We start from the raw sequence: 11396 nt of genomic DNA, 5'->3' as shown, positions 1-11396 counted from the left end.
TGCTCATACTCTATTCTGAGTAAGAGAGAATAGAATGTCACATATTAGTACCTTCAAAATAAAGACAGTATCTTGGAGAGTTTTGCAACCTAAAAACGTTCACTGAATTCTCTTAAAGTCCTCAATATGAACTGTGAAAAGATTTCTGAATAATTACTATTACAAAACTCAAGGAATTGAAGTGTACTTATTATTACCATTATGAAAGCCCCTACTAGGAGTGGTAGTTATTTTTAAGTTGGTGGGACAGATTTCTTAGGCATTCTCTGAAGGCAACCTATCAGTCATGACTATTGGTCTGTATATCATACAAATGGAATGCAGAACATTCCATAATCTAAATGCAGTTAAAACAGTTCAACCATAATGACAAGAAAGAACACGTAATTCTTAGATGTCTAAATGCTTATACCACTTTTTGGTAACATCTTCAAATATAATAATATTTGGAAAATACGGGTCACCAAAGAAAATATTAAGACACTTATTGCCACAATTAAGTATTGTCAAATGCTTGCAAGTACATTCAAATTTTTTTCACAACAACCTATAAGAACATTTACAAGTGAGTAATAAATATATTAAATTTTATTAAGTTAGTATAATTTCTATAATGGTTAGTATATAACAGTCACAACTGATGTTCTTTTTTCTTTAAGTTTTTATAATCAGTGTATGGTCGGCATGCAATACTCAGCTCTTCTTTTGTACATCCTTTAAGGCAACATTTTTCTGAGTATCCTCTGCGTTTTCTTTGGGGATGATCACCCCAAAACAAATCCCTTGAGGTTTTGATTTTGTCTGCATTTTTCTTTTGAAATTTTCCAAGCTTAGGAATATGTGGATTGATATCTTGTAGTGAGTGAAGTTTTCTTGTTTTATCAGGTAGCAAGTTGGCCTTTTTATGCTGGTACTCATGCAGTAACTGCATTTCCCCACTGTTTATTGCTTCTTCCCGAGAGGCAGATGTAAAGACTGTGAAGAGGCAAGAAAAAAATCTTCTTTATTAAAACCTTCCTTTAGCTGAAAGTGTAATCATGACACTGGAATACTAAATCAGTTAATTATTAAGAACTAAGTAATAACATTTTAAATAAAAGGTATTTAAAAGCAGTACATATTTTTAACTAAAATACCAATAGTTATAGGTAGTGTTTTCCTATAAAAAGGTTTAGATGCCAACAATTTTTTTTATTGAGGTATTCATATACCATAAATTTCAGTATTTTGAAGTGTACAATTCCAATCCCTGGCAACCACTAATTTACTTTCTACTTCTATGGCTTTGCCTATTATGCATGTGAAATCATACCATATGTGGCCTTTTGTGTCAGCTTTCTTTCCCTTAGCATAAGGTCTTCAAAGTTCAGTCTTGTTATAGCATACATCAGCACTTTATTCCTTTTATCACAGATTAACTTTCCATTATATGATTATACCACATATTATTTACCTGTTTATCAGATGAGTAATTTGTCCAAATGGCTTTAGATACCATCTTAAACAGCATCAGACATGCTTTGAGAGGTAGATTTACCTACTTTTCAAGAACAGTAAATTTTAGTCAAATGCAAATATTGCAGGAAAATAGCAAAAGCTGCCAATTTTATATGTATTATGTATACTATTCCAAAACTAGATAACAATCTGAGAGTTTAAAAAAATCTTATAAACCCATTTTCTTACAAATATCTCTTTGACCGTCCTAAATAAGAAATTAATTGAATCAATGAACATATTTTACAAGTATATTAAGAAAGGTTTATCCCAGAAATGCAAGAATAGACTAATCTATCAACACACTTTATCACATTAATTAAATTCTCATCTTCTTTACAGCTAATTTTTCTTACTGCTCTCTGAGAAAATAGAAGGAAGCAGAAAAGAATTTGCATTTACTCCCTTCCATCACTCCACCAAAACTTTTCTTATTGAGGTCATGATAACCTTTAAACACAATAGACAATTCTCATCTTATTTGACTTATCAAAAATATGCTTTCCTAATACACTTTCTTTCTTGGTTCCCATGACACCAAATTTTCTCTTCTTCCTATCTGTTAGTCACTTGTGTCCATCCTTTACAAGTACTGCCTCTTCAACCTTTCAATGTTGGCTGTCTCCCAGGGCCCAGTCCTTGTTTCTCTTTTCTATCTCTACTTTCTGGGGGATTTTCCTTCCAAACTCTAAATCCAACTTCCTACTCAACACCTCCATTTTGTCATCTCAAATATAACATGTTTAAAATTCAGTGTGAACATTTTAAACTCAACGTGTCAAAAACAGAACCACTGGTAATCTTCCAAACCTGTTCCACTTAGGGTCTTTTTTCTCTCAATTGGTCATAATCCTCTTTCTCCAGATAGTCCAAGCAAAAACTTTTGAATCATGTTTTTTTAATATATGGGCATCATTCCTGATTTCTCTCTTTTCTCAGCACTCATATAAAATCTGCCCAAATACATCTAGAATATAACAATTTTCACCTCAGTGCTACCACCCGTATCTAACCACTATCAGTTTTCTAATATGCGCCCTAACAGGTATCTGCTTCTATTCTAGCCAGAGTGAGTCTTTTTTACATATTAATGGTGTCACTACTCAAAAATCTGTAATGACCCCCAGTATTACTCAGAGTAAAAGCAAAAGCTCGTATAATGGTATAAAATACCCTAGATTCCTGAAACCTCTCTGACCTGATCTACTACTTACCTCTCACTGGCCTTACACCATGTTGGCCTCCTTGCTATCCCCTATAGGCACTCGAGTATGTTTGCTGTGCTCTTTTCTTTACCTAAATATTCTTTCCCCAGATATCTACCGGCTAATTCCTTTATCTCCTCCTTTCTGAAATCTCACCTTTTCAATCAAACCTACCTTGACCATACTATTTAATACTGTACTCCACCTTTCAACATCCTGAACTTACCTGATCTCTTATACTGTTTCACTTTTCCCTACTGTATAGCTCTTATTACCTTCTCATATTTACTTATTTATTGTTTATTACTTATACAAGTTCTGTGAGGCTTATGCATAGTTCCATGAAACCAGGGATCTTTGTTTTACTCACTGATATACCCATCCCAAGGGTCCAGACCACTATCTGGCCCTTAACAGGTACCCAATAAATAAATTAAAAGAAAAATCATGATTATGTGAAAGGATGCCCTCACAAAAGCCTTACTTACAATGATTCAACCCTACTTATAATGATTAAAAAATGCCTTTTCGCAAGCTTCCTTATTTTAGCATAGACTATATAGCATGAACCTAAATATTATACCTAATGGAGGCATTTATAAGAGCCCTCTTTAAGTTAGCAGCAAAACTAGACCATTATCACTATTTAACGGCCACTGAGAGTACCTGCCCAATGCTATGGGGGTGGGGAGGAACACAGGTGTAAAGATTAGAAAGAAAGTGACAAAACTATCATTTGCAAATGATAGAAAAATTTATAGATATAAATTATTGGAACAAGGTAGTTCAACGTAATAGATAAAAATCAAGCTATAAAAATCAGCTGCATGTTTCTAACCAACAATTGCAAACCAGAAAATAAAATTAGCAAGTTTTTATAACAGTAACAACAAAAGAGTATTAGGCATTCACTTAACCAACCATACAGAAAGTATCCATGGAGAAAACTTTAAAATTCGAATGGTAGAATTCAAAGACAATCATGCTTTTGGTTGGGATGTGTAGGGTAAATGGTTTTCAGGCTTTTCTGCCCTCCTACCATTAGGATTGCCATGCCAGATGGGCACCTGCAATTGTTACATTGTTGCAAGCCATCTTGTTTCCTTCTGTGGGCCATAGGAGAGTATTGAGATAGTCAGGAGAGAACCAGAGGCAGCAGGAGAAGCAGAAAAGAGACAGGGAGAAAGAACTCCAGAGAAGCCCAGAGTGAAGACTTGGTCAGGCCTGGAGGCCTCCTGGGCCCCCCAGCACCTTGCCTGCTGTGTACCTGGTTGCTGCAGTACATGTAAACGCTCAATAAAAGCCTGAGAAACCCACCAAGGGCTCCAGGAAGCTCCTTTACCCGGTCTGCTGGAATCTTAGAAAACCTGCTCTGTGCCCGTCCTGCCCCTACAGATCACTTTATGTTGTAAAGATATAAATTTTCTTCAAATTAATCTCTATCCCATGCATCCCAATTACAATTACAGATGGGTTTTTTAAAAAGAAATTCAGTAACCTTATTTCAAATATACATGAAAGAATAAAGGTTGACTGAAAAATATGCTGGTTACCAGAGGGGAAGGAGTTGAAAGGCAGAGCCTTTGGTAGAGGAGTCAATTTAAACACTGTGATGACACTAGAACTTTGTAGGTGAATGAAGCTGGTACACTTACCAGGTATGAAGTTGCATTCCTGAAATTACGTAGTTTTGTGAGTGAATAAATAAATGAATAAAATTTGATTTAAGAAAAAGTAAAGTTTGAGAATTAGTTTAGTCACTCTTGAGAGAATGAAAATAGACACCGGAGACTTACTCTCCAAATTAATGACATTCTAGAGAGTAGTAGTATTAAAAATATTGCACTTTCACACAATAAGTTTAAACAGGTCAAACAAAAAGGTCAAACAAAAAGAACAATTAAATAGGAAGTCAAAGGGGGAAACAGATTGTTTAGTAGATGGTACTCAGAAAACGAAGTCATTATGTAGTGAAAAATGAGATTAAGAAAACAAACATTGTATCCCTAGCCAGAACAGAAAAATGGACCTCAGAAGAATTAATAACCTAATGTAAAAATTAACACTATCAAGTTAACAGAGGGACAGAAGTGGATCTAGATTTTTAATAAGTATTATAAATCAACAGGAAAATGACAATTCCAGTCAAAAATGGGCAAAATCTATAAACATGAAGCATTCAGACAAAGAAACCCAGAGGCTAATATGCATATGAAGAAGTGCTTAATTTCAGAGCAAGTTAACACAAACATGTTATGCCTCTCACAATGGAAAATGTTAAAATATGTATAAGGCTAATTACTGGCATGGATATGAGACCACAGGAACCTTCATGCACTGTAGGTACAACTATAAATTGGTACTGCAAAGCAATCTGATACTTCTCAAATTAAGCACACATATGTATTATGCTACAGCAACTAGGTGTGTGTGTGTATATATATATATATATATATATATATATATATATATATCTCCCAGAGATATGGCCACACAGGTCCACAAGGAGATACATACAATGATGTTCAATGCAGTGTTATTTATAGTGGCAGGGAGTAGAAGGCTATGTAAATTCAGTGTTTGTCACTAAAATGCAACAGTTCAATGCAATGGACTAAATGTTCACATAGCAACAATAGGATCTTGATATAAAAGTACTTTTTAGATGTGTTTTAATATAAAGTACAGAAAATACTGCACAATTTGCAAAAGAAAATATAAATAAAAATATAAACACATTAGAATGGCTGCATATGGAAGGGAGAGAATGAGAGTGGACAAGAAGATATGTGAAGACAGGCTATCCTCTAACATGCTGTATTACTATGCTTATTGTCCACCCTCACTATTATGTAAGCTTACAAGCACAGGGGCCTCCTCAATAAAACTGTTCACTTTTATATCCCAAGCACCAAGAATACCTAGCACATAATAGGCATTCAAATCTGATTAACAAATTAAAAGCAGAGTCCTGCCTGACCCAGTTGTGACACTAATATGTGAAAACATGAATAGAGGAATGAATACCAAGTATAGAGGATATGGCCAAAGTAATTAGAATAGGGGTTATGGATTATAAAAAGCTGGTGATGAAACATTAATAGTTTTACCTGGCAGATAGCTGGCTATTCAGTCATAATGCAGAAATATGTCAATTTCATGTGTCATATTCTGGGGTTAGTCATCAAAACAGGGCTTACACTTCAGGATCCACTAACAAGCACACAGTCTCAGATTCAAGTTATGCAAGGGTGGTTTGGTCTGGAAAAAAGTGGTTTTGAGTATTGCTGTATGAAATTATCATTTTTGTGTGTGTCAGACTCAAATAGATACACTATTCATCAGAATATTAAAACTGTTAGTAAGTGATTTGATCTAACAGAGAAATATGTCCTGCTGGTATAAGAAATAAAAGTTGATCATTTTTTTGACCACATTCATATATATAAAAGAATGGCCTAATTATATAGTCTATGTTGGAATTCTAGGTTGGAAACATACTATTATTTCTAAATTATCCACTGGAAAATCCACAGGAAATTCACAGAAATTAGATGCCATCTTCCCTTACTGATTGATAAATATTTTATAATAACAAATTATATTGATAATGAGTGTTTCCTTCTTCCACAAATTTCAAAACAACTATGGCTTTATCTCCACATATTTCCACTTCAGAAAACTGTCCTTTACATAATAATGTTTTATAGGCATGGCGATTTGAAATATTGTTGGATACATTTTTATTTCCTACAAATCTTGTTTCATTGTATGTCCCTCCTCATTGGATTAATGACATTTGTTCAGGAGAGCAAGAAAAAGACCTGAAATAGAGGGGTCATTAGTCAGCTCTGAGTTTTAAAGTTGACTTTCGTATTATTGAAAAAATAGTCTCCAGAGAAGGCATTGTTGAGAAAATGAATTTCAAGTTCTTTTACAATAAACTCAGGCTTGGATCGCTGAAGGTAAAATTTTGACAATATATAAATAGGCAGAGAGAGCACAGTAGTTGATGTAAGAGAAATGCTCACCCAACATGCAGTAGTGGCAGTTGTGGACAAAAAGAGTAAGGAGAGATGGGTTAATTACCCATAAAGCATCATCAAACCACCAGCAACCTGGGAGCTTATGGAAATTCTGTCAGGCCCCATCCCTGAGTCAGAATGTGTGCATTAACAGTATTCCCCAGTGATCCATAAATGCATGAAAATTGTGAGAATCACTGAACTAAAAACAAGTGGAAGACTTGGGGAGAGACACTCCCTCCATTGTAATAGCAGGATAAAGCAAGTTATATGTAGGTAGGTTTGATGGTAGAAAATTATCAAGATTCAGCCCGGTGGCTCCACTGTGCCTGTATTTAGATATTTCGTGCCCTTAGCATTAAGTTCTAAGTTCCAGCCATGGATTCATTTAAAAAGAAGTTAAGGAGTGCCTACACTGTACTAGGCCTGGTTTTAGTTTGTTTCAGTCATCTATGTTAGAGCCTCTTTTTTGGCATAGGCTACTCCTTTCCTTAATTTCAGAAACCTTGACTTTTGCGAAAGTTGTCCAAATCAAATCAACTAGAGTACTTTAAAAGGCATCTCAAAGAGGGCCTGCCTGGTGGCGCAGTGATTAAGCACTGGGTTGCAAAGCTGCCTGCAGCCTCTGCAGCGCTGGTTCAATCCCCGGCTACTGGAGGAGGGTCCCACATGGCGCGCAGACCTCTCCTGCCGCCTGCTGCTCCCCTCTGCAGTGTACTTTGGTCCTTCTGCCTGCTCTGCTCCCTGCTCTGGCTCTGGTGAATTCTCTCACCCTCCCGCGCTTCTGACTCTCACCCTCCAGTGCTTGTATAAATAAATAAATCTAAAAAAATTTTTTTAAAAAAGGCATTTCAAAGATACAGACAACCTATAAAACAAGCACAAATCATAGGGTAACTAACGTGTTGGTCACAAAATAAAAACATATTTGGAAGATAACCATGGAGCTGAAGCATCAATCTTCTTCCCAAAGACTGCCTAAAAGCATTAAATATAAGCACTATAGATATTAAGCACATACATTAGATAGTCCCTATCATATGGTATGATACATATACATACACTTAGATCTGGTGAATTTGGTGTAATGCTCAGTTGCTGGAAGTCTTGAAATTCTCAATAATTTTTTTTTTTAAGATTTATTTATTTTTATACAAGAACCAGGGTACAGGTCAGATGCACGGGAAGGTGAGAGGATTCACTGGAGACAGAGTGGGGAACAGAACAGGGAGACTGACGAAATACACTGCTGAGGGGAGCAGCAGGCAAGACAGGAAAGGTCTGCTTTGCCATATGAGATTCGTGCCGGGCCGCCGGGATCGAACCCGCGCTGCAGAGGCTGCGGACACCTTCACAGCTCCACTGCCTGCGCCACCAGGGAGGCCCTCTCAATAATTTTACCTTGAACCTGTAAAGTGTTAAGCAGTCTTTTAAGTGAAGCCTGACATGACAATGGACCAGGTGTTTGAGCAGAGAAAGGAAAAAATGTTTTATATTTTAGTACCTTTAGTTTCCCTTTCTTGCCTTTTGAACAGGGAGGCTGCATTTTTATTTTGCGCTGGGCCAGGCTGATCCTGTAGTCTGCCCTGATGATAGTCAAACAAGAACTATGTGTTAAATACTGTGTGTGGAGTGAGCGGCTCTGAAGGGTTAGTGATGACTTTCCAGGTAAACCATACCTAAGTTAGGCTTTGATGGACAAAATGGGGTTTGCCTCAAGGAAGGGGAAGCTAGGGGAAAAGCAGCATTTTAAAATGTGTATACCTTCATATGCACACATTTCCACAAAGTAAAAAAGAAAAGCTTCACAGAGTTTTTCAGTATCTTCAACATAGAGGTTTATGCTATTTTTAGTTTACCTGTTTATTAGGCCTAAGTCCCATTTGCTGGGGAAGCTTACCGTTGGACAGGGCAGACTTGGACACAAGAAATGTACAGAGATTGGGGCCTCCCTGTGGCGCAACGGGTTAAGACACAACCTATGAAGCTGGCCGTAGTCTCTGCAGCGCAAGTTCCATCCCTGGCCAGCCAGGGAGCAACCCTCATAGCACAGCAGACCTCTCCTGACTTGTCTGCTGCGCCCCCCAGCAGTGTACTTCAGTCAATCTGCCTGTTCTGTTCCCCACTCTGTCTCTGGTGAATCCTCTCACCCCCCCACACACACCTCTGGCCTGTACCCCAGCTCTTGTATGCATAAATAAATAAATAAATCTTTTAAAAAAGAAAGAAATGTACACAGATTAACAAACGCGCCTTTGGTTTTGATTGTTACCTGGATTTGTGCCTCTTCCCCAGGCCTGGAAAGTGGTTTGGGAGCTTTGGAACTGGTCAGGGATGAAGGCTTCAACGTTAGAGGCGTGGGAAAGTAGCCGTCTGTGAGGGGGTTCCTCCCCAAAATGGCTCCAGTTAGTATTGCCACAGAGTTTTACTATTTCTTTCAGCAGGTGCCTGCCACACAGCTTCCGGGCTTTGTCGCTGGTGCTCAGCTCAAGGGAGAACCAAAGACCCAGCAGCCCCACCCACAGAAGACTCAAGCAGAGGGGACCCCGCATCCCTGAGCTCCCCGGTCAAGGCCCTCACGCGCCCCAACTAACTGCCCCCCTACAACGTCAGCGGCGCCTGCGACCACACTCGCCCTCGAGCTGCGCCCGCCCAGGTGGTGGGCGTCCTCACGAGAACCCAAGGTGGGGCGTGTGCGGCCCGCGAACCTCGGCTTCCGGCACTCCCAGGCTTCGCGCATCACCTTAGGCTGCAGGTAGGAGGCGCTCCTTCGAATGAGTCATTTTTTTCTTGGTTGGCTTCCTTTCTGAAAGGACTCCTCAAATGAAAAGTGAGGCTCTCCATCACCGTTACAGCAACAAAAGATGTAGCTCCTGCTAGTCACATTTCCCCACTAATTGTTTTTTTGTTTGTAAAGATTTTTTTTTTATACAAGAACTGGGGTACAGGCCAGAGGCGCAGGAGGGTGAGAGGGTTCACCAGAGGCAGAGGGGGGAGCAGAACAGGCAGACTGACTGAAATACACTGCTAAGGGGAGCAGCGGGCGAGACAGGAGAGGTCTGCTGCGCCATGTGCGACTCTCCCTGGCCGGCCGGGAATCAAACCAGTGCTGCAGAGGCTGCGGACAGCTTAACAGTGTAACAGCGCTGCACTCAACCCACTGTGCCACCGGGAAAGGCCCTTCCCCACTGATTGTTGATGGGGCATGGCTTCCTCAGAGAAACCTCTTGCTTTCTTCATGGTGTTTACCTTCATAGCTTGGTTGGTTCTCACTTATTTGTGTGTTTGTCCCATAACTTCTTCCCTCAAACTCCAAGGTGTCAGAAGTCAGTGCCAATGTCTGTTCTTGCTTTTCATTAGACCTCAGGTACGCACTCGAGGTTGGAAATCAAATACTCGAAACATCTATGCCTAGAGTATGCATCTTTGAGTTTTATTTATTATTTATTTTTATTGGAGTAACATTTGTTTAAAACATTGCATATGGAGACTCTCTGGTGGCACAAGGGGTTGAGCACCACACTATGAGGCAGTCCACAGCCTCTGCAGCATGAGCTCGATCCTCAGCTGGCCAGGGAGCAACCCACATGGCGAGGCAGACCTCTCCTGTCTCGCCAGCTGCTCCCCTGGGCAGTGTATTTCAGTCGATCTGCCTGTTCTGTTCCCCACTCTGTCTCTGGTGAATCCACTCATCCCCCCGGAATCTCTGGTCTGTACCCCGGTTCTTGTATGCGTAAATAAATAAATCTTTAAAAAAAATAAAACATTGCATATGATTTAGAGGCACTGAATCACACCCTTCAGGTTTGTTGCCGCACCACACCCACCACCAAGACACCCATAGTCTTCCACCATAATCCCTTGTGCTCCCCTACCCCTGTTTTGTATTTTTCCTTCCCCCTCTGGTAACCTCAATTCTAATGTCAGATTTCCAGGGTTTATTCCTTTGTCTATATCTGACCTTTTGTTTTGTTTCTCTGTATTCCGAATGTAAGTGACTGCATCTAATATTTGTCTTTGTCCTGGGTTATTTCACTTAGCATCAGCTCCTCCAGGTCCATCCACCAATGTTATTGCAAATGGCAAGAGTTCATCTTATTTTATGTAGCTTCATAATATTCTCTTGTGTGTGTGTGTGTGTGTGTATGACATATTCCTGACCCAGTCATCTGTCTTTGGGCACTTAGGTTGTTTCTATAACTTGACTATTAAAAATAGAGTTTCAGTGAACATAGGTGTGCGATATCACTTTGAATCAGTGTTTTTGCATTCTTTGGGTAGATCTAAGGAGTGGATTGGGGGGTTCATAAGATAGATCCATTTTGAATATTTTGAGAAATCTTCATATTGTTTTCCATAGGGACTGGACCAGTGTAAATCACACCAACAGTGTACAAGTTTTCTTTTTTCTCCCCATCCTTGCCAGTACTTGTTTCTGGTCTTTTTAATATGGGCCATTCTCACTGGGGTGAGATGAGCCCACCTGGCTCATCCCAACACCTTCACAGGTATCTCTCCCCCCAGTTAGGAGTGTGCTTCTACATGAAGCAGCTCTGCCCTCTCTAGGCTGTGCTAGCACAAAAGCACAGGTGTGAAACACCAGTTCCTACCCCTAGCCATAACCTCTAAGTGTCTCTCTCCTTCTACTTTTTGTTGTACAGAGTTGAAT

General features: G+C 39.3%; 1 protein-coding gene across 1 annotated transcript; it reads right to left on the bottom strand.

Annotated features, from left to right (window-relative positions):
* Nucleotides 1–617: 617 nt before the first annotated feature.
* Nucleotides 618–9279, bottom strand: INSL6 (insulin like 6; the record flags this gene model as incomplete). The annotated part of the gene is given in 3 exon segments (XM_084237777.1): nt 618–661; nt 664–975; nt 9000–9279. Coding segments are annotated over 3 exon segments (636 nt in total).
* Nucleotides 9280–11396: the final 2117 nt, after the last annotated feature.

This window comes from Talpa europaea (assembly GCF_964194135.1).
Source record: "Talpa europaea genome assembly, chromosome: 7".
NCBI lineage: Eukaryota > Metazoa > Chordata > Mammalia > Eulipotyphla > Talpidae > Talpa > Talpa europaea.
Note: the sequence above shows the minus strand (reverse complement) of the source record. Positions and strands in the feature narration are given on the sequence as shown.